Here is a 21468-nt window from a genome sequence, read left to right on the forward strand (position 1 = left end):
TTTGGCAACAGGAAAATCAACATGGCTAATGTGGTATTGCAATGTCAGTTTCAGGGTAAAAGCCTTTCAATCTCATATTAATACAAGTTCACCCCATCTCTCCCATATATAAATACCTTAGGACTAACAGCTCATGTTTGCAGGACATTGTCCAGAGTCAGGGGGAAGTTTGTGGCCTTATACGGAAGACGTCAACTTACCTAGAACGAAGCCCATGTCCTTGACCTAATTAGTCCAGCATGATAAGCATCTGAACTAAGTACCCATGGCAGTCAGAATAACAATAACAATTCAAACAGAATCCAGTACTTCTAGACATTGTTAGGTCACCTGCAGAGTTCTGTCCCAGTGATGGATTTTTGTACTGGAACTGGCTTGGAAGTCATATGCTTTTTGCATTGTGGCTTAAATAAAATATATCTGAATTATTTTTTTAAATGCTATAGTCTTGCTGTCATAGGTTGGGTACTCCAAGAAATAGAGTCTCTGAGATTTACATGCTGAAGGTTTATTGGTGAGTGCTCCTGGAACTACAGTTGTGAGGAATAAGGGAAGCAGGATTAAGCAGAGGGAGAAATTGAGGCAAGGGGTCCAGGTCTTCATCTCCACCTCCCCACCCCATCAACTGGTCATCAGTCAGCTATGAGCCCTCAGCAGCCAACACTCCCAGCAATTCAAGATCAAGGGTCTTGATCCTGAAGTGGAACCTGGGTGGTGGTACTCCATGTTGTCTGCTGCAATTGCCAGCTAGTGCTTTTACTTCCCAAGTGTCTCCACATTTACTATTCCATTTTACCTACCAAGTAGCCTGTGAGAGAGACAGGGCCAGGTCGGGATCATTCTTCCACATTAATACACATGAACGCGCAGGAAAATCTAAGTCCAGAGAATCTAAGTCCCAGAGTCACCCAAGACTTGTCTCTGGCTCCCACCCAGAGCGATCTCTACTTAAAAGATTGTGTTTATTTTTTCTTACATCTAGAGTTTATAGAACTGTAAAATATAAGAACCCAAAAAGATAGTGAAGGCCAGGTAGTCTACCCACCTCATTTTAAAAGTAAGAAAGTAGGCTCAGAGATTGGGATGATTTCGCCAAAATCAAGCTACAAGTCTGTGGCAGAGCCCAGCCTTTTGACTAGATTTCCTGCACTCAAGATCCAGTTTTCATGATCTCTGATGTGCTGAGCACAGTGTACCACATAGGAGCTACAGACATGAGCAGGTTATAAAATCCTCTGCCCTAGAGGATTTTAGAATCCAGTAGGTTTCTTCAGGCCACTTTAATAGTTTCACTGAGACAAGTAGAGTGAAACTTTCTGTTCTAAGCGTTCTCTCTCCTTGCAGAGTCTAAATCCAGAAAAAAATAGCATATGGTTCCTTCAGAATGGGTAATCTATGCTCTAAACTGCCATCAACCAGATGCCTGTTGCACTCCATGCATACATACCCAGATGACTCTTCCATTGACTCTCCCCAACCAAGATTCATTTCTAAACCAGTGTCATGGTAGAGATGACTAAGATAACTGCATTCTTATTCTCTTGAAACAACTTTACAGTGTTTGTGAGCCATCATTCTGTGTCTTGGACACAAAAATCATAGTTATGTGGGGCAAAGGGAGTGGATTTGGGTTTACGAAGTCACAGATCTATCCTCGCTCCAAACCTTCCCAGTGCTATTCCCACAGCTAGGACCAAAATGAGGCAAGTCTACCTGGGCAGGCAGAGGGCATTTGCCCTTATATTATTCAGCTCTCATCACTGGAGTTTTCTAATCAGAATGCGTTGTGTGTCCCATGTTCTCACTCTCCAGACTTAAAACTTCTTTACTGGTGACAGTGATCACTGTTTACAGCTCCTTTTCTCTCCCTTCTATTGGAGTGGTTAGTCCTCGTCACTACTTAATAAACCAGGTGAAACAAGGCAGACCTGACAAAAAGTTCTCTCCACCTCCCAGGTTTCTCAGAGAGCTCCCCACAGGGGTAGAAACTTGCACACGTGCCTTACCTACAAAAGGAGGCCCCAGAGCTGCTAGAACACTCTCTTAAGAAATACCCATGGGAACATAGACCTTAAAAGAAATTAGACTGCAGGCTAGAAAATGATTTTAATGCAAAATAGAAAGGACCAATTCACTGTCATTTTCCTTGCTCTGGCCCTATAGACTCCTCCTCCCTGTGACTTTGAGATGGTGGGAGGAGCATGCTGTGTTTCTAGGGTGACTGCCCACGTGGGAAAGAGTCTCTCAGGCTGGCAGCTTGCTCCCAGATCTGGAGGAATGCTAATGTCCTTTAGATCTGGGAGTAGATGTGAAACAATAAAATAACATATCTAGTTTATTGCCTCTACCCATCCCATCGCCTTCCTTCTTACAGTCACAGGGAAGCTGCATCATCGTCAGATCCACAGGGACCCAAGGTCGCTTTTAAAGAACCTGCAAAATAAATACATAATGAGGATGGATGAAGTTAACCGGGAGTGGTAGGGTAGGGAAGAGGAGAGAAGAGCCTGGATCTTTGAAAGTATCTCCTTTCTGGTTAAGGAAGTGGAGCCTGAAAGGAGGAGGAGGAGGGAGAAGGGAGGAAGGAACCAGGAAAAATGCACCTTCTCTGCTGAGGGGCATCCTTTGCTGTTATTCATGTTGATGTTCTTCATGGAGATGAGGGTGATGCTGTCTTTCTCTCCATTGGCTGTGGAGCAGCTGGGGGGAAGGGAACATGGGTTAGAGACAGAAGGAGCCATAGGGCAATGGGGATCAAGGAATTGGGGGGTTGTGAAACTTAACCTTTGTTTTGAGAAACCTTTATTTTGGTGGTGGACTATAATGAAATGAGTGTGTGCTTTGAAGCCCCAAAGATTTGTGTTTAAATCTTAGTTTTGCTACCTACTACTTGTGCGATCTTGACCAAATTACAACCTCTCCTAAGTCTTAATTTTTTAAATGTGTAAAATGCAGTCATATCTGCCTTGAAGAACTCCTCTAAGAATCTGAGATATACAAAAATTTCTACCATAGTGCTTGGCACATATAAGGTGTTCAACAAGTGGTTCCTTAAATAAGTACCTTCTTGTTTAAGGAGTATATTAGAATCTGAATTCCTGGACTTTTCATGAAGGGGTTATAGAGACTTAGCCTTGGGGCTGAAGCGTTCCAGTCCATCACCTGCCCGAGCCCTGGTCTCGGTGAGGCTGTCAGGATTCTGTGTGTGTGTGTGTGTGTGTGTGTGTGTGTGTGTGTGTGTGTGTGTGTGTGTGTGAAGGCAGGAAGTGTTGGTCCCTCTTGGAATGGGGGAGTAAGAGGTCAGTAGATGATTCTTCCCTTACACCTCTGACAGTCTTACCTTTCCGAGAGCCCCGAACTCCCAGGTTTCTGGGGATCTGTAAAAATCCAAAGGCACGGATTGGAGGTCACAGGCTGTAACTGAGAAGCCCAATCTTCCCCTCAAAGCCCACCCAGTGGACCCTCCCATTTCCCCTAGTGGTGCCATTCCTTCCCTCAACCCCAGGCTGGGTGTCAGTTCCAGAATCTAGCTCTGGGTCCCTCATCAAAGAGAGGCAAAGGGGACCCTGAGGGTCAGGGCACGTACCTTCAGACTCCTTGTTCTTCCGACACTTAAACCTTAGACTGACCACACTGACCAGGATGATCACCACAACCACCAGGATGGCAATGAAGCTGATAACACCTGAATAGGGAGAAGGATGGGGTGAAGGAGAAGCAGAGGACAGGATGGAAGAGGGCAACAGGAGTCCAAATTCCCTTCCCAGCTAAGTGCTGTGTAGACAAGCTCTGGGAGTAAAGTGAATTCCCCTCCTCTGTTGAATGAATGAGCTCTCAGCCTGCTATTCCTGCCTCCACAGCCCTGCCCCATCCTCCCTTAAGAACATGGAGCCCATCAGAGTCCAGAAGAGCTGAGTGGAGGGCCAGCGGAGGCTCCATCCCACCAGCGTCTTCCTCATCAGCCAAACCCTCCTAAACCAAACGGACAAGATTTGAACTTGTGTTCCCAGACCTAGAGTCCAAGTCAGCTCAGGCGTGAGGTCCCCTGCCACTCCCCACCTTCTCCTCCCTCTCACCGAATGCAGCCACAGTGAGCACCGTCTCTGATGTGGGGCTGGGCAGGATGGTCGAGTCTTCTCTCGTCCTCAAACTCATGGTGGGTAATTTGGATGTAACATTGTGAGAGGTGTCTAAAAGGGAGTAGGGATGGGGGTATCAGCGAAGGGACTGATGCAGTCTATGTGAGAAAGCTGGCCCCCTCCCACTTCCCCCAGTTAGAGGACTGCAGAGAGAACTCATGCCCTACCAAAAAGACTTCCTCCCACCCTTCAGAACTGGGTGATGTGGGATCACGTGAAGAGCATTGCTGGTTGCTCATGTTCCTAGTTCCAGAGGACTTCAGAAAATTCAGGATGCTTCTCTCATTATGCTCTTCCCACCACACCCGTGGGGTCCAGAGGAAAGGGATTTATGCTGCAGAGATAGGGAGCCAGACCGGGCAAGGGGGAGCCATCTGTGTTTTGCCAAAGGTTGAGGCGGAAGGAAGGAAGGGCATCAGATGTTTGTCCCCAGGCACTGACCTAACAAGCCAGGCTGCCAGTTAATGGGCACAAGTTTCTGGTGCTCTTAAAAAATGGTATGGTCGCCCATCTCTGCCCCACTTCAACACATTTACTGCAGGCCTGATTGCTATTCCACTTCCTTATCCTCACCCAACTCCTAAGTTTAAGTCTGGAAGTGTAAAAAGGCCCCAGAGCCGAGGGCTGGGATGAGAGAAAGGGTCAGGGTGCTCTTCACTGTGAGCACAGACAGGACATACCTCTGCTTGTACTGCCACTGCTCTTGCCGCTGCTTGGGACACCTGTGCCTGCACCATGAAACAGGAGGGCCCAGATGGAGGGTATCCACCCCCTCCTAGTTTTCTCCCATGCTGCTGGGTGAAGGCCAACCTGCCCTGAGAAGCGTGTAGCCCTTTCCCGCCTTTTGTGTCTCCCTTTCCAACATTTTGGGTTCCCCTACCCCCAGCTTACCCCTTCTATGCCTTTATCAGTCCTGAGTCCAGGCTCCTTTTACCTTGACTGAGACCAGTTCCTGTCTCCACTTCCCCCCCACCTCAAGCCTCTCTACCTCTCTCCCAAAGCAGGGTACCACTGGTGTGGATCCTAGCCTTGAGAACCCTCACTGTGGGGCAGGACCTGGGCTTCCCGAGGCGGGAAGAAGGAACCCAGCCAGACATGACCCAGGGCTTTTCACCCGCAGTCCCAGGTACTCATGGAGTCCTGACGTGTGCTTCTGTGGCTGGGACCAAGTCAGTCCCAGCAAGGACAGGGGTGACCAGCCACGGCGCTTGAACTCAGAGTCATGGGTTTACTGGCTTCCATGGAGACCCGTGAGGGCTTCTGTGGAGCTGCTGCAGATTAGGAAGCATGCGTGGCCTGCTTAGGGCCTCAACCAGCATGTGCGCAGGGAAGCTCTTTAGCCCCGAATCTGCCTTCAATTCCTCTGGGCCTTTACCTTTGCAGTTCCCTCTCCCTGGGATATGCCCTACCACCCTCCACCCCACAGTCTTCATCGGATTAACTCCTTCTTGGGCCTCAGCTTCAGAGATCACTCACTCTGGGATGTCTGGCCCCCAAGTCTGAAGTGGCTAATGTTGCCCTGGTTCCCATAGCACCTTCGGCTTACGCTCATCGTGGCCCTTCTCACCCTGCTTTGTAACTGTCAATATGAGGTCCTATTTGCTTGTCTGGTCCTCCACTTATCTGTATTGTCCTTTAGAGCAGAGACTGTGTCTGCCTCCTCGCTGGACCCTCCCTGAATGGCATCTGTAATCTGAGTGGCAGAGTACCTGGGATGCCGGTGCTGGACAGAGGGCTTGAGTAGTTGGGCTCTGCAGAAGGACCGTCTCCTGCAAGTACAAGTGGAGGGCAGCTGGAGGTGGGGCAGGTTTGGTGACACCACACTCCCTAGCCCACCCGAGAACCCTTGGGCTCCAAGCAGATCTAAAGGGCTGGGGAGAGGGCTGGGCAAGGGGCAGGTCTTGGCCCCTAGGCACCCACACTCACTCACCTGTCTGGGGGGAAGTTGGCTCTGTGGTTGGACTATGACTGCTGAAGTTTCCTGAAACAGATCATCTGAGACTGAGGGTCCGCTGCCTCCTATTGCTCCATCTGCCTCTCTCCTTCGCTAAGCTGGTGTTTTCCAGTCTTTCTTCCTCCCCCACCCCACGCCCCAACCTGTCATCTCTCTCCTCTCTCAAGGCATGTGAAAGATTAGTGCCAAACAGGCCTGGAGCTCTTTCCACTTTTCCTCAGCTCCCAGGCCAGAATGCTGGAGTAGGCCCTGTGCCTTTGGTCTTACCCTGAGGGCTAGTTGTCGCGGGCTGGGAGTTGTGGCCTGCAAGAGAAAGCAGAACACGTAGACTAGCTTGGTGAGCCTTCTGCCCAGCCTTCACCCCCGCCCCGGAGAAGAACCCAGGCCTTTTGGCTTCCAGCCTCCCACGCTAGAAGGCAGACACCCTTGGCAGTAGGCTAGAGGATGTGACTCCAGCTCATGGCGCTGGCTTCCTCTGAGACGGTGACTCAATCACACCATCGCCACCACCTCATGGTTCAGTGTCCTAGAGTCCTTTCCTGTCTCTTCAGTCCCACATGGGTTATATACCGACCTGACACAAGGGCAGGGGAAGGTTATTCCAAAGTAGTGATATGTCCAAGGACAGAGGGCCAGTGAACTGCCACGTCTAGACAAAGACCCAGAACTCCAGGTCTCTAGCTAACGTTCTCACTACACTACCATGGAGCCATCCCTTTTCTGTGAATACTGTCATCCTGGTCTTGTCCCAAGGGAAGGGGATGGAAAGATGTGGTGAATAAGATGAGGTGAGGGATTGGGGTTGGTACCTGGGCTGTCTCTCTACCCCTCCAGCTGGAGGTAAGGGCCTACACAGGAAGCAAGTTCTGAGGTACGTACAGGAGGCAAGGAAATTCTAGAACGAGCCACCAGTTTACTCTAACAGGTAGAGGCTACTTCAGAAATGGTCACTGTTAGCCAAACCCAGGGAAGAGGCAATTATCAGGAGGCCCCAGTCACAAGGCCTCGTTCTCCTTTGTGTGTGTGCATGAGTGTGCCTGCGGACCTCCACGCAGATGTGCATGTGTGCTGTGTGTCCATATATGTGTCCCCTGTGTGCGTGGGACCTGAAAGGTCAGGTTGTGTTTGCTCATTTTCCACAATGAAATCATTCTTGAAACCTGTGAACAATGTGAAAGGAAAACAACGTGGGGAAGTGGAGCCGCCCAGCTGGGTTCCCGTCCTCCACTAGCTGGGCTGGGACTGCAGCCGCTGGCCTGGCCTCCTGCTCCCTCAGCCCCGCATCATCAGGGAAGTACCAAGCCTGGGAGCCCAGGCCCCGGTGAACAGAGGCTGCTGAGGGCCAGGGACCTGCCCAGCCTGGGGCAGCCCACTAGTTTATTTTCTTCAGCCACTGCCTTCCTCCATGGGGCTATCACTTGGATAGTGTGGAAATAATTGCTTCCAAGCCCAAGCTTGCCCAAAGCCAGGGCTGTGTTTTTCCAGGTCACCATCTCTCATAGCCCCATTCCCTCCTTGGGTGGGGCAGTCAAGAGGGGAGTTAAAACTTCTAGGTGCCCCAGCCTAGAGAGAACTCTTCCCAGCTGGGGAATCACCCTGGGTGAACACTTTTCAATCTGAGGCATGTCTTAAAAAAAAAAATCTATCAGTTATTGATCAAGCATATCTAAGGTACCATCTTTGCTCTATAAGGTGATAACTAGTTTTTAGTGGGAAGGCACAGTTCACTGCCTTCCTGCATTTATCTAGAAGCAAAACTAGTGTCTTAGAAGGAGTTCCAAAGTCACAAGCTCTGAGTCCCAGTGGCCTGCTCTCTCTTTGTCTCCTGTCTCCCCTCCCCCTACCGGAACAGTTTGTCAACAGTGGATTCCTCTGTGAGGAGGGACTTGGGGAGCATCTGTTTCTATAGGCCGGGCTGCCTCTGACCACTAGGCACAGGGATATCTTACTTTCCTGTCTCCCCTCCCTAATCCCTACCTGCTTCACTCGCTGCCAGCCTCTCTATTCCCCCTCTTCACCACCACCACACTGTTCTCCTCAGCAGCATAGTTTAGTAGTTAAACTCATGGATTTTGGAGTCTGGCGGTCTTGAGTTCAAGCCCTGACTCTGTCACTTACTGTCTGACCTGGGCCTCAGTTTTCTCTTCTTTAAAATGCAAGTGATTTTAGTAGCCCAAAAGTCATTGTGAGGATAAGAAAAGGCACATAAAGCACTTAACACAGGGCCTGACAGTTCATGCTCAAGAAATTCTGGACATTTAAATTTTTGCCCCCTTCTCTCCAATCCTCCAAGTTTCAAGTCTGCCCTCAATCTGTGTCTCCACAGTCACGTCTCTTTGTGGGCCTGAATATCCTCAAAAAGATTCCCCAGTCCACCAAAAGAAGGAAACAGCGAGGGCTGTGAGATCCTGGGATGAGCGGCTAGGATACTCAAGGGTGATTGTAGCTCAGGAAGAATCACTCAGGACATTCCTAACCCTGGAGCTTGGCTGGGACAGAACAGCAGGTAGGGAAGCTGGGAGAAGCCTAGGTTTGTGAAAATGTCCCCTCGTGGGTCTCACCTCTTAATCTCCTCCTCTGCCATTTCTGAGGTTTCTACGGCAGCCTAGTCCCCCAGCCCCAGATCAGATGTGTGACTCTATCCTCCCGGGAGGGGGTGGGGGGAATAGGAATGGGATGATCAGAGTTTTATCCCCAGTCCTTGGGCTTTTAGAAAAATGTCTGACCTCTCCAGGAGACAGAGCGTTGGGGAACTCGAGCCCTCTCACCCACCGCCAAGAAACCGCCATCCTCCCTCCCCATCCAGATACTCTTGAACCCCCTTCTGCCGCTTTGAGCACATGCTCATAAATCCTCCACAGAGGACCTGTGGAGGGTGAGGTGGGGGTGGGGAAGGGATGACCGAAGGGAAGTTTCTGCCCTGTGAGTCAGAATCTCCTGGATTTCTCATGGTTCCCAGAAACCGCTCCCTAATTAGAGGACCCCTTATGAGCTGCTTCACACTCATCCGCTAGCAGAGCTCTGTCTGAGAGGTGTTGTTCCCAGGTCATTTCCTCTGGGGGTCATTTCATCTGGCCTCCTAGATGAAATGCGTACATCTTCTTTGGCAAATGGTTCTTTGTATCTAACCTGAGTCCCTCTTCCTGTGATTTGAGCATAAAGTCAATATTTGGAAATCCCGGGTTGTTACTCCTCATACGAAAGAAGAAAAAAGATCACCTGTAAAGCCAAGGTACAGACAGTTTTGTGCTAGGACACCCTGGAAGGAGCTTTCCAGCCTCAACCTCACACCAAGACAGTCACCTCCCACATTTCAGGGGGCCAGCCTCTCCGGGGGCCCCAGTTCACCCTGGAAAATGTCCCACAAAAGAGTCTAACCATACCTCTATTTTACCGCTGCCTGGGAATGACCAGCTCCCAAGCCAAGTGATCCCCTTCACAAAAAGGCTCTGGAATTTCCCTCCGGGTGAGCGAAGCCCTGGATGCAGAGCCTGTGTGGTGTGTGTCCTGAAGGAGAGACAGGCGCCCAGGACTGCCGGCCGCAGGAGAGGAGCTGCTGAAGGACAGTGGCAGGTGCCTCTTACCTTGGAGCAGGAGGAAGCCCAGGATGGCCCAGCACAGCTGCGTTTCTCCGACGCTCCCCATGTCAGCTGGGTCTGCGGCAGGCAGGCAGCCTCTGTGCGGAGGCTCTGTCCATAGTGGAAAAGAGAGAGGGAGTGCTGGGGCGGGATGGGGGTGGGGGCTGACTCTCCAGAGCTTCCTGTCAAAGAATAGAAGGAAACAGATTGGGACTGGCTCCAGGGGCCCTGCTCAGCCCGGCAGCCCAGTTGAGGATGTAAGGCTGAAACAGCCGCGCCTGCGCCCGGGCTCCTCGTGGCCTGGGCTAGGGCCACCGTGGTCTCCTCCAGGACCTGTGCCCAAAAGCCAGCGAGAGCAACCTGGCCCCGTGCCCCCTCTCTTCCCCTCCGTGGGGATCCATCGGTCCCTCCGTACACCACCTGGAGGCTTTCTTGGAGTGTAACTCTGTTTCACTGAGCCCTATAGCTCGGCCCACCGGCCGCCCACCCTCTGTAGACTGAATCCTCCACATGCCTCTCCCTCCTCAGGGCTCCGGATGCAGATGGGACTCCCTACATCTTTCAGGGAGACCTTACAAACATTACTGTTATTCTGAATAGAAAAACAAGAGGACCACGTTCTAAGCATCCCTCCCTCAGCCCTCCCCTCACGTTGGGGTCAGGTGTTCCCTGTGCTCCAGCAGCACCCTGTCCTTAGCATCCAGCCAGCCAGTTGCACTCGCTCTGCCGGCCAAGTCAGCAGTCCAATGACCAGCAGCTTAAGCGAGCTTGGAGGTCTGAGTGGGGTCCCTAAACGTTAGGGTGTGTAGCAGCTGGGCTGAGAGACAAGGAATCAGGAAGCTACATCTTACTTCCTGGGATCAAATCACTGGGTGAGGGGAGTTCCTGGGGCGTCTCCTGGTCTCCAGACTGGAATAGAGGGTGGTGCATGCACAGCGAGGGACAGATTGAGGGATGGCTGGTCCCATGGAGTTAGTTGGGAACCAAAAATTATCCTTTATAAACTGTCTCCGGGGAGAGGAGAGACTGGTGGGCACTTTTTGTGACTTGGATGCATTAAAGCACACACATTCACAAATGAAGTTATAGACAAGTGCAAAGAGACATACCAGAATTCATATTTGTGAAAGTCAAAGAAGAAAAAACCCAAAGAGAAAAGAATGCCTTGCATGGGAATGATAAATATCAAATTCAACAAGATGTTTATCCCTACGGTGAGAAGGAGGGGAGAGGTCAGGGAGTGGGGCTTCTATTTTATTTGTAATGTTTTAGTCCTTAAAATTTTTTGAAATCATGTGACAGACTATTGAGATGAACAGAACTAGTGGTTGGGCCAGAGAGATTTAGTATATTATAGTCTGCACTTTCCAGTGTGTTTGAGAAATCGCTTTTTTAAAAAAAATCAAAGATAATGACTTCAAGGAATCAGTTGGGATAGAGAGCAGGCAAGTCCTGGTGGGGGGCGGGGCGGGATTAAGGCGCTGGCCAAGTGCCTGGGATCTTGTGGAGGAGGGACAGGCAGGCAGACCTAGGCTCCTGAAGCTGGTAGGGGGCATGAAAGGACGTGCCAAGGAGTAAGATCAAAGCACTCTCAGAGTTGAGGGCTGGGCTCAGGGTAGTCCAGATGTTTGAGGAAGTAAAAGCGCAGGAGAGAGCGTTGAGGCTGCGTGTGCAGAGGGTGTGTGCCCCGTAAGCCCCATAGACGTGGCAGCTCCGGGTAGGGACCGAGCTGGGGAGGCAGGTTCTCCTTTGCCCGGCTGGCCGCCAGTCCCGAGGGAGCCTTGCACAGCGGGACAATGCATCAGGTAGATTCTCAGCTCACCCCCTCCCGCCAGGCTGGTGAGACTCCCCCCAGGGGCCCCAAGCCTTTCACCAGCCTGTGCTTCCCTTTTTCCCCCCGTACATCCGGAGCTGCTTCCCCACCCCCTGACCTGGGAGCTCTGTGGCCTGGGCCCCAGAGAGCTCTGACTTTCAAGCAGGGTGGGGAGGTAGGTATTGAGCTTTCCAGATGCCAAGGGACAGGTATTGGGGAGGGATGGGGTGGACAGTGTGACTCAGGAACTAAAGGGAGTGGGTTTGTCCTGGCCAGCCCTTCCTGGACCCCAGGTGCCTAGCCATGGGGATAGCCAGGCTGAGGGTTCAGGGTTAGGGGAGGGGCTCCACCTCAAGGGTCTGCTCCTCAAGGTCCAGCTGGGGAAGAGAAGACTAAGGAGATAGTTTCTTGAGCCTGTGATAACTTCGCCAGCTCTGGGGCTTACAATTTGGAGGTTTGCTACCTTGATGGTAATCCCCCAACCCCCTCTCAATACTTAGCAGGATAGAGACAGACAGAGGTAGGGATCATGACCCCCAGCTTTTGGTAGAAGACCCTGAAAGAGAACAGAGGTTGGCGTGGGGTCTCCTCAGTCCATCTTGGACAAAGCCAGGAATCCACACTGGCCATTCCCTCCCCTCCAGGACCCTGAACCTGATTCTGAGTGGGGTGTTTTGGGGTATAGCTCTTGCCTCACTCCAAGTCTCTGGGGTTCATGCCTCCTCTTCCTCTCTCCCTCTCCCCGGGGTACACCCCTCTTCCTACTGTGTGTGTGGAGAGTAGTGGGAACGTAAGATGCTGGACACAATGACTCCTTTTTCCTGGGACTTTAAGGAATAGCTGTTCACTGCCCCCCTGGCCAGGGCATGGGACAGCAGCCCATAGTGTGCTAAGATTCCTGACCCAGGACATAGGATCTATTTAGGAATTTTGCTGAAGACCTGGGAAGAGAGAGCAGTGGGAGGGGACTTGGCAGGGGGTTGTGGGTGGGGGGGGGAGGAGGCAAACTTTATATGCCAGGCTGTAATAAAGCCCCTCTCTTTGTCCCTTTCCGAATGACCTTGTTGCCTTATCTCTGTTTTTTTTCCCCCTCTGTCTCTGTCTCTCTGCATCTATCTTCACTTCTGTCTCTTTTTCTCTCTCTTTTTCTTTCTGTCTCTCTCTTTGTATCTTTCTCATTCTCTCTGTATCCCCCTCTGTCTTTTTCTTTCATTTTCTCTATTGTTATGTGTGTTTATCTCTGTGATTCTCTGTCTCTCACTTCTCTCTCTGTCTTTACCGTCTCTCTGTCTTTCTTTCTCTCTCTCTCTCTCTCTCTCTCAGTTCCCTTTGGGTGTCTATCTCTCTCTATTTTGGTCTTTTTCTGTGTGTATGTGCCCATGTCACCCTCTCCATCTGCTGCTTCCCTCCCAGGCTGGCCACCATCCCTGGCTTTCTGCAGCTGTGAACGGCTCAGCGGGGCAGGTGCCCCAGAGGCAGCTTCCGGAGGTGCTGGGCGGGACCTGGGAACCACCTCAAGGGGTCGGGCTGCCCCTGCTAACTGTCATTGTCACTGCCTTTGTCTTGCTGGCAGTCTGTATCGTGGTGGCAGTCCACTTTGGGCCAAGGCTACACAAGGGCCATGCCACTCTCGCCACAGAGCCACCATCCCCAAAGCCAGAGGGAGGCATCTCCCTCACCCGCTGGCGAGTGCTGGGCCGTCAGGACAGTCACGAAGATGCCCAGCAGGAACCTCCTGGCTCTGACTCCTGCCCTGTGCCAGATGGGCCCAGGTTCAGCATTGATGAAGTCACATTTCTGTAGGAGGGAGACTTTGGAAAGTTGGCCTGACCTGGCTCAGAACAAGAAACTGGACAGAGAATTAGGGCAAAAGCAAATTGGGGCCTGGGCATCAGAGCTTCGGAAGGGCACACATGGACTTAGCTGGAGCTGCCCTCTCAGCAGAGTATTTATACAGAAAGCCCTGTTGTGGACCAAAAAATAAAAGAAGCTTGAATGCTGCTGTGAGCATTCCCAGGGTCCAAGTTGCCCTTAAAAACTTACCCCCTCCTCTTCAGGGACCACCAGACCACTGAACCTCCCTCTCTGAGGTCCTACTCCCTCCTCCACTCCTCATCTCCTCCCCTTTTGGTGTCAAAGTGAGCCTAGCTTGGAAGATTCCACCACCCACCCCACCCCTGTGCAGGGATGTCAGAGGCTCCTGGTAGAGGACCCGTCCCCACAGCCTGTGAGGGCCAGCCAGGGAGAGCCAAGGCAAAGAACCCAGGGGTCTGCCTTCTCTGAGACTCAGGAAAGGAAGGAAAATCTGTTACCCTTTACCTTTGGCTGTCAGGGCCCAGGTCTTGCCAACAACTTCCAAGGCCCTTAAAAGCCCCAAGCACCAATCATAGCTCCCCAAATTGTCTTTGAATTGCCCCCACTATCTTGGAGCAAGACTCTATCTTGCCTTCCCAGGATGGGATAGAGGAAACTGGGGGGGCTCTCAATACCTCCCACTTTCTGTGCACATTGGCCTGTTAGAACTAGCCTAGCATTTACCCCAGGACATTTCCCAGATCCAGAATCTTCCAGATGGTGGGAAAACAGGAAAGGAAAAGGAGCTCCATGGAGGTTGTCTGGGGAGAGGAAGGGGTGGGGATCCCTGCAGGGGGCGGGACATGGAGGCTGGGAAGATGCAGGAGGCCAGGAAGGCAGAACAGAGCCTCCCAGTGGCTCTCTGGAAAGGTACCCCTTTCCCTGACACCTTTGAGCCTCACTTATGTGCAGTCAAGAACATGCAGACAGACATTTATGGAGGAACTTCTGGGTGCTTTACTCTGGGGGACACCTCAGGGCAACAAGTCAACCCTGGGCACTGTCCTCGGTGAGACCCCAGTACAGTCAAGGGCTCTGAGAAATAACAGAAGATGAAGAGGAACAGAGACGGGGATTGTAATGTGTGCAGAGGACTGGCTTGCCTCCACTGAGACTGGTAAGAGGCAGCTCTAATGTTAATAGCTGCTCCTTCTTGTGGGCCCACTATGTGCTGGGCTACAGGCTCATCCATGGACCTACAGATATTATATTGTTTACTCCTCATAACAGCCCTGGGAGGAGGAGCCACTGTTATCCCCATTTACAGTTGGGGATATCAAGACACCCAGGAGGACACAAGTACCAAGTGGTGGAATCAGGATTTGAACCTGGGGCCGTCAGACTCCATAGTCTGAGCACCATGTTGGGGGCCAGATGCATAGGGAAAGGTTATGTTGGGGATACCCTTAATTCTGGGCTGGTTTTTAGGTGTTGGAATGACTGCTGTGAAGTTGGGGGATCCTCAGGGGCAGGATGGCTGGCACAGTGGGGGAGGAGAGGAGACTGTCTCCCCCTTTACTCCCTTGGCTCTCTCTTTACTCTCTGTCATCCTTGGGAGCAGTGGGTTGCTTCTGGCCGATGTGTGTCTGTGTGTGGAGTTTTTCTCCACAGTAATACTGTACTCAGAAATTCGTATTGAGCATTTGTGATAAAAACAAAGGTGGGAGGGAGGGAATAAGTCTTGGGCGGAATGGATGGAAGTGGCAGAAATGGGCTGTCCGGCCTCCCAGATGGGGGCAATTTTGCCACCACGGTGTCGTTGCAATGGCTCAGGTCTAACACTGACAGCACAAAGTATGGCAGGTGGCCAGCTGCCACTGCCAAGGTCCCCAGCGTATATCCCATCACCTCACACAAACCCTCTTCCCCCAGTTATCCAGGGGACTCTCATCCGGAGACGTTTATTCAGTGACCCCTGCTTCTTTGAGCAGCCCCTTGCCCAGGACACATGTGTGTAACCCTCATGGCATCTGTGTGCTGGCTCAGGCCCCTCCCTGTCCCCCAAGACTCCCACTGGAGACAAGGGCACTGAAAGGACAGGTGGAGTGGGGGTGCTGCCCAGCTCTATGCCCTCAGCCCAACTGGTGGGCTCTGTCTACACTGAAATGATAGCTACCACCCCATGGCCCTGTACTAGGATGAGGGGGGTTGTAAGGAAATGTGTCTGTGCAAGCAGATTTGGACATTGCAGATAATAATGGCCAACCGCCTGTGTCAGTCAGAGTCTGGCCAGAAAAAGATGGCATACTCAAATAATCTGAGGAACGTTTAAAAAGGGGACTACTTAGGGACTTCCCTGGTGGTTCAGTGGTTAAGACTCCAAGCTTCCACTGCAGGGGGTGCAGGTTCAATCCCTGGTCGGGGAACTAAGATCCCAAATGCTGCATGGTGTGGCCAAAAAAATTAAAAAATAAAAAATAAAAAGGGAACTATTTAGAAAGGGCAGGTGTAAGGAAACTACAAGTGAGAGTGAGCGCTCCAGACTGAGCATCAGTGAGGCTCCAATACCACTGCCAGGACTGAAGGGGCATGAGGAGGAGGAAGTTAATGAGACCTGGAGATAGACAGGGTTACTGAAAGGGTCCTTTAGGTCTAGAGAGAGCCCACAGTGACCTTGATACTGCAGGGAGGGACCTGGGGGAATAGATACCCCAGGCTCACCCTTCCCTTCCCCTCCTTCTCCCACTGGGGCTTCCCATTGACTGAATGTGACCGGAATCTAGAGGGCAAGGGAGCCTGTTGAAGTCATCCCAGGACAGAGGAGAGGTAGAGAGTAGGTCTGAGGGTCCAATGGGAGACACCTGGAAGATCCTTGAAGTTTACCTGGCATTTAGAGTTTACAAAAAACCCATACAGCCATAGTCCTCACAAAAACTACCCTGTGAGGTAGGTAGGGCAATGATTATAATCCCATTTCATAGATGAGGACACTGAGGCTCAGAGAGGTGAAACAACTTGCCCAAGGTCATAGGATTCATCTTGAGATGTCAAGTCCAAGGACCTTCTCTGAGAGGCCCCCTATGGAAGGAAATGGCTCTGCTAGGCCTCTAGCTGCTGAAGAAAGAAATCCTCCAGTCCAGAGTCTTGGGGATGGCCAGGGGCTCAGGGAAGGTGACCCTGGGCCTCAGAAGACATCCGAGCGGAGCGGGAGAGGCTGTTCCATGCCACTGATGAGGAGCTCAGGCTCTTGGGACAGTGTGGAGGAAACGGGCATCACTGAGGTCCCCACGGTGCCCATGGTAACCTCCCTTTCCTCCTGCCGAAGGTGCTGGAGAATCTCTTGTGACAAGGAGAAGCTGCTTCCCTCTGCGGGTTCTGGAACAAGGGTTGGGGTGGGCAGGCGGGTGAGGGCCTCACACATTCCCACTCTAGCACACCCAGAGAACTTGCTGGGTGGATCCTCCAACCCTCCCTCTCCCCCACCTCCCTGCATCTCCTCCCCACTCCTAGCCACTGGAGCTAGGGTTTCATGAAATCCTAGAGCTAGCAGTGGTTTTAGAGACAAGAGAATTCCACCCTCTTTCTTTTAGAGATGATACTCAGAGAGGGGCAGATACCTGCCTAAGGTCACAGAGCAAGGGAGTGGCATGGCTGAGGCTGCAGCCCTGGACTCTTGGCTCCTGGCCTGGGGCTATCTGCTTCTTCTAGCAACCCTAGATGAAGTGAGAGGCCCCTAGAGCCCACCTCTTCACACTCCACCCGGGACCCATAGCCAAAGGCCTCAGAAAGCAATCAGGTATCCCACGGTGGGGAGATGGGACCTCTCCCAGGGGAGGAAGGGGCAGGGCTTGAATGCCCTGACCACTTGGGAAGACCCGGGCACGGTGCTGCCATATCTCCTGCTGACCCCCTGGGAGACCCCTGGGGCCCCCAGCTTTTCCTGCCCTTAAGCCTATCAACCCCTCACCCTGGTAGACAATGAGGTGGCAGTTGTTCTGAGACTCAGGGGCAGCTGCCAGGATGTCTTCAAGTGTCTGGCAGAAGAGTTTGGCCTGCTCAAGCCGGTCCTCCCGGCTAAAGCCAGCTCGGCCATCCTGTGACATGGCAAACAGGGTCTGCAAGGGGGTGGCATATTCCAGGATACAGATGCCTGCCTGGAGGAGGTAAAAGGAAGCCCAGACTCAACCAGGGGCCAGGCAGACAGACGCTGGACCCCAGTGCCACTGCTTAATCTGTAGGGATGGAGTCAGGGGAGGTGGCCACCTGATGGGGTCTATACTGTCTGGTTGGCCTTTGCCTCTGACACTCCACTCCTAAATCAGGGCCAGGGCTGCATTAAATTTACCCTTCCCACATCCTCCTCCTAAGATTCTCAGGGAAAGGCCCACTGAGCTAGGCTGTCAACTGCTCCAGCTGGAAGTCAAGTCTGGGGATGGGGCTCTGGGGTTCAGCCTTGGCTGGGTTCCCCATAACCCACATGAAATCCTTCAGACATTCTCATGGCCTTCATCTAGGGCAGCTTTATGGTCAAGAGCATGGTATACTCAGGGTGAAATTGTCCACTTTCTCCCTGGTTCTCTGAGTCTCGGTTTCCTCTTCTGTAAAGTAGGGGCTATAACAGTCCCTACCCCACAGGGTGGTAGTGAGGATGCAGTGAGGTAGTCAGATGAAGCACCTGGAATAGCATCTGGCATGCAGTAAGTGCTCAATTAATGTTACTTGTCAGTATCGTCATTCAGAGCTCAGTTTTGCCCAGCCCTGGGACCAATTGGAGAAACTGAGGCTCAGAGAAGGGCAATGAATTTTTATCAGGGCTTGGCCAGGGCCCAGAGTTCTGGGTCCCTAGGCCTGACCCCTCCCCAGCGTTCCCACTTCCCTGCACACTCACCGGCTGCCCATTCTCCAGAAGCTCATAGATGCTGTTGGTGTAAACCCGGCCCTTGATGCCAGCACGGTCAGCACTTTGCTCGGGCAGCTTGTGTAGGAAGCGAATGTTAGGGTCAGCCATGCTCAGGTCGTCAGGCACCCCACAGTCCAACGGGAAGAGGATGTGCAGCCGGTGGCTTCCTGCGCCCCGTAGCACATTATTGTGGAACTGATTGTAAATTTGGATCCTGGCCTGGAGCCCTGGGGTGGAGAGGCCCAAGAAGTCATTTCCACCAACTGTGTCTCCCACCCAACTCAGGACAGAGACCCACATCATTGTTCCCCTCAATGTGTGGGTGCAAGAGAACCGAGGGGCCAATCCACTCACATTGCCTGAGAGGCCAGGAGGGGAAGAGCATGTGAGCATCCTCCCCTCCCCTCCACCTACTCCCACCACCCCTTTCTCTCCCGCACTTGACCTTTGTCCAGATTTCTGTCAGCCCCACTCCTTCCCACCACAGCTTTCAGGGCTCTGAGAGGCAGGCAGAGTCCTGGGAGGTGACATGCCAGCAGCCCCACATGCACTGAGCCAGGCCTCTAGAGGAAGCCCTGGTGTCAAAGGAAGGCAGCCATGAGACAGGGGAGAACCATGGCCTTGACCAGCAAGTCAGAGGAATGAGACACGACCCATGGGCTCCCAGTGGGGTAGTCAAGGGTCCAGGCTCTGGACAGGCCTGGGTTCCAATCCTGTCTCCTCCTCTAACTAAGCTGTGTGACTTTGGACAAGTCACTTTATCTCTCAGAATAGCTGTGAAAACAGGGGTGATGATTATCCCTTCCTCACAGGGTGTGAATTAAAGGAGAAAGTGTGCATGAAGGGCATACAGCATGCGGCAAAAATTTATTGAAAGAATTCATGGGTGACTTGGGACAAGTCGCTTAATGGATCTAAGCTCCAAATTTCTTCCTGTCAACCAGGCATAATAATAACAGCCTTCATGCCTACAAGATTGCTTTGGGAATCAAATGGTTTGTTAGACATGAAAATGCTTTGAAAATATATTGAGTTCTGGAAACACAAGGTTGTGTGTCTTACTGTCTGTCCTGCAGATCTGGAAATGGGGGCAGAGAGGATGGCCCACCTGGCAGGATCAGCCGCAGGTACCCAATATAATATGACCAGGCCAGCCCATGAGCCACATTGAAGTTCCTTTTTTCACAGATGGCAGAGACCTCTGCTGGGGCCAGGCCCTGTGGATAGCAGGGTGGGGCTGTGGGGCCTCCAAGAAGAACAACCAGAGCCCTCCTCCTCCCCCCAAGATTACCCAACCTGCTGCCATTTGGCTCCGTTCTCTGCCACTGCTGAACCCCGACCATTATAGGCTCCATCCAAGGACCAGCCTCTAAACTAGTCCCACTCCCAGTACTAAGCTCAGAGCAGGTCACATTTGCCACATCTCCTCTTGAGCAGACCCTCCACCTCTCTTTGTGTCGTACCTGGAGGCCCAGGAGGATGTTAAGTGCCTGTGAGAGGCCCAGGAGAGCAAGCATCCAAGTGAAGGGCAGGCCAGCCACGTTTGGGAGGGAGAAGTAGAAATAGCAGGACAGCAGCAGCAGGGCCCCACGGCGCATGGGGCAGCCCAGGCAGGCCCGCACAGCCTTCCAGTAGTTGCCCTGGTACCTGCAAGTGACAGCCAAGCTCCAGACCCCAGCCCAGCTCAGCCAGAGAGATTCAAGGAGGGGCAGGGCTGGGGGTCAAGGGAGTGAGACATGTTGGGTGCCTAATCGCCATGGGTACTGCAGGTAGTCACCTGGAGTGGACGTGGCACAGCTCCTCGGCCAGACTGCAGACCCCCTTGATCAGCAGTCCCAACTGCTGGGAGGCCAGGTGGAGCACCAGCCACTGGAGAGTGTAGTCTGGCAGCTCCCCCAGCCCCCAAAGGGCCGCCAGGCAGGTACCTAGTAGGACCAAGGCTGCCTTCTGGGCCCTGTGACCCCTGGGCCGTGGGATGGATGGATGCAGGCTGGAGTGGGGCATCTGTGGATATCAAGAAATCCATGGTTGTGTTCCCCTCACTCTCCTATTGTTCCGGGACTGAGGCTCTGGCTGGGCACTTGCCCCAGCTCTACGTTTCCCTGGTGCCTAGCCATACCCAGAGGCTGCTCTTGGAGACACCTCGAGGGGACAGGCTGGGCATACAGCATCCCAGAGCTCCGATCCAAGAGAGATTTGTTGAAAACAGAGCAGGTGGAGAAAGAAATGCATGCGCCCCACATACACACCCCACCCAAGCCCAGTGAGACCACAGGTGTGGCAAAGAAAGAAGACAGTGACTACCCCAGACCTAGACCTGAAAGTGTCCCGTGAGGTACCACCCACCTGGGGACCCTTGGGGACCGGGGCTTCCCTCTCCCCACCATCTACCCCAAGGAGGACCTTAGTCAGCAAAGCTGAAAACCACAGTTCAGAGGGTAGGGGCAGGGCAGCCAGAAGGTTGCCACCCACCTCTGCAGCTTCTGCAGGGGCCTCAGCCTTGGAACTCTGGCCGGGCTGCTCCTGATCTTACCTTCTGCCTCCCAGACGGCAGCTTGTTTCTGGAAGGCAACAAGGAGAGAAGGCCCGGCACAAGGGCTCCCAGCAACCGAGGACGGCCTCTCAGGGTGTAGCCTGAAAATGAAAGGTTAAAAACAACGGAAGCTTCCTCCACAGCACTCCAGCCCTGGCATCTCACCAAACCACAGCTGCACTGGGCTGCGCTGGGGAGGTTATTTCCTGCCACCCAAGGAGGGAGGAAGAGCCTTCCCACCAAGGCCCCGGTGAGCCACGTCCCAGTATTGGGGTGAGGGAGAAAGCTTGAGAAGGCCCCCGTTCCACTGCCCATCCCCGAGACCGAGGGCATTCAGAAACTCCCTCAAACTCCCTGCAGTCACAATCCTGAACGCCGGCTGCCCCTCAAGCACCCACAGTCAAGCCCACTCTACCAACACCCACGAGGCATTTCACACACCCAGCCAAGCACACACACTACACCATGCTGCCCTGCCTGCTTGTTTTATTCTGATTTCCAGATGCAGATCCTCTTTTTCTGAAGATTGTGATATCAGGCCGGAGGCGGGGAAAATGAAGAGTTATTTCCTGTAACAACAGCCTTCTAGTAAAAAGCTTAGTGGGAGCAGAAGCCCTGCAGAAGAGCGGGGTTTCGGCTCTCCACAGGAAGTGGCAACGCCTGTGACTTCTCAGAGAGAACTTGGTGCTTCCAGCCAAAAAGGCAGTCGCGTGAATAATAATAATAGTAATAATAATAAAGTGCTCACCGTGCTCCA

General features: G+C 52.6%; 3 protein-coding genes across 16 annotated transcripts; 1 reads left to right on the plus strand and 2 right to left on the minus strand.

The window, feature by feature from the left end:
* Window positions 1–2087: 2087 nt before the first annotated feature.
* On the minus strand, window positions 2088–9818 carry ECSCR (endothelial cell surface expressed chemotaxis and apoptosis regulator). Of its 6 annotated transcripts, XM_036846387.1 has the most exons (10): window positions 9678–9818; window positions 6361–6396; window positions 6070–6120; window positions 5849–5908; window positions 4820–4867; window positions 4077–4190; window positions 3587–3685; window positions 3341–3377; window positions 2604–2700; window positions 2088–2433 (listed from the first exon to the last, which is right to left on the minus strand). In XM_036846387.1, exons 1-10 carry the CDS (start codon window positions 9736–9738, stop codon window positions 2425–2427), a joined length of 612 nt encoding a protein of 203 aa, XP_036702282.1. In that variant the 5' UTR covers window positions 9739–9818; the 3' UTR covers window positions 2088–2424. The 6 variants fall into 6 exon arrangements, with proteins under 6 accessions (XP_036702282.1, XP_036702285.1, XP_036702284.1 ...); XM_036846390.1 differs by lacking the exon at window positions 6070–6120; XM_036846389.1 differs by lacking the exon at window positions 4820–4867.
* Window positions 9819–11467: 1649 nt separating this feature from the next.
* SMIM33 (small integral membrane protein 33) lies at window positions 11468–13472 on the plus strand. The gene is made up of 2 exons (XM_036846393.1): window positions 11468–11476; window positions 12898–13472. The coding sequence occupies exons 1-2, from the start codon at window positions 11468–11470 to the stop codon at window positions 13285–13287; spliced, it is 399 nt and encodes a 132-aa protein (XP_036702288.1). The 3' UTR covers window positions 13288–13472.
* Window positions 13473–15906: 2434 nt separating this feature from the next.
* STING1 (stimulator of interferon response cGAMP interactor 1) lies at window positions 15907–21225 on the minus strand. 9 transcript variants are annotated; one of them, XM_036846382.1, is made up of 8 exons: window positions 21153–21225; window positions 20651–20812; window positions 19956–20182; window positions 19642–19825; window positions 19287–19395; window positions 18167–18405; window positions 17246–17432; window positions 16162–16653 (listed from the first exon to the last, which is right to left on the minus strand). In XM_036846382.1, the coding sequence occupies exons 3-8, from the start codon at window positions 20180–20182 to the stop codon at window positions 16463–16465; spliced, it is 1137 nt and encodes a 378-aa protein (XP_036702277.1). In that variant the 5' UTR covers window positions 20651–20812; window positions 21153–21225; the 3' UTR covers window positions 16162–16462. The 9 variants fall into 9 exon arrangements, 8 of the variants coding, with proteins under 8 accessions (XP_036702280.1, XP_036702272.1, XP_036702273.1 ...); XM_036846379.1 differs by having other exon boundaries at window positions 20712–20812; window positions 21153–21219; XM_036846385.1 differs by lacking the exon at window positions 19956–20182 and having other exon boundaries at window positions 15907–16653; window positions 20712–20812.
* Between the last annotated feature and the right edge of the window lie 243 nt (window positions 21226–21468).

The sequence above is a fragment of the Balaenoptera musculus genome, chromosome 3, assembly GCF_009873245.2.
Source record: "Balaenoptera musculus isolate JJ_BM4_2016_0621 chromosome 3, mBalMus1.pri.v3, whole genome shotgun sequence".
Lineage (NCBI taxonomy): Eukaryota > Metazoa > Chordata > Mammalia > Artiodactyla > Balaenopteridae > Balaenoptera > Balaenoptera musculus.

What these genes read in the sequence shown, in the direction of transcription:
- ECSCR (XM_036846387.1), bottom strand. Translation starts at nt 9,738, where the DNA reads ATGGGGAGCGTCGGAGAAACGCAGCTGTGCTGGGCCATCCTGGGCTTC. An exon ending in GGGCTTCCTCCTGCTCCAAG is followed by an intron (nt 6,397 to 9,677) that starts GTAAGAGGCACC and finishes TTTCTCTTGCAG; the next exon opens with GCCACAACTCCCAGCCCGCG. An exon ending in GTCCAGCACCGGCATCCCAG is followed by an intron (nt 4,868 to 5,848) that starts GTACTCTGCCAC and finishes TTCATGGTGCAG; the next exon opens with GCACAGGTGTCCCAAGCAGC.
- STING1 (XM_036846376.1), bottom strand. Translation starts at nt 21,044, where the DNA reads ATGCCCTCGGTCTCGGGGATGGGCAGTGGAACGGGGGCCTTCTCAAGC. An exon ending in CTGTGCCACGTCCACTCCAG is followed by an intron (nt 19,826 to 19,955) that starts GTGACTACCTGC and finishes TGTCACTTGCAG; the next exon opens with GTACCAGGGCAACTACTGGA. An exon ending in TTCTGGAGAATGGGCAGCCG is followed by an intron (nt 17,433 to 18,166) that starts GTGAGTGTGCAG and finishes TACCTCCTCCAG; the next exon opens with GCAGGCATCTGTATCCTGGA.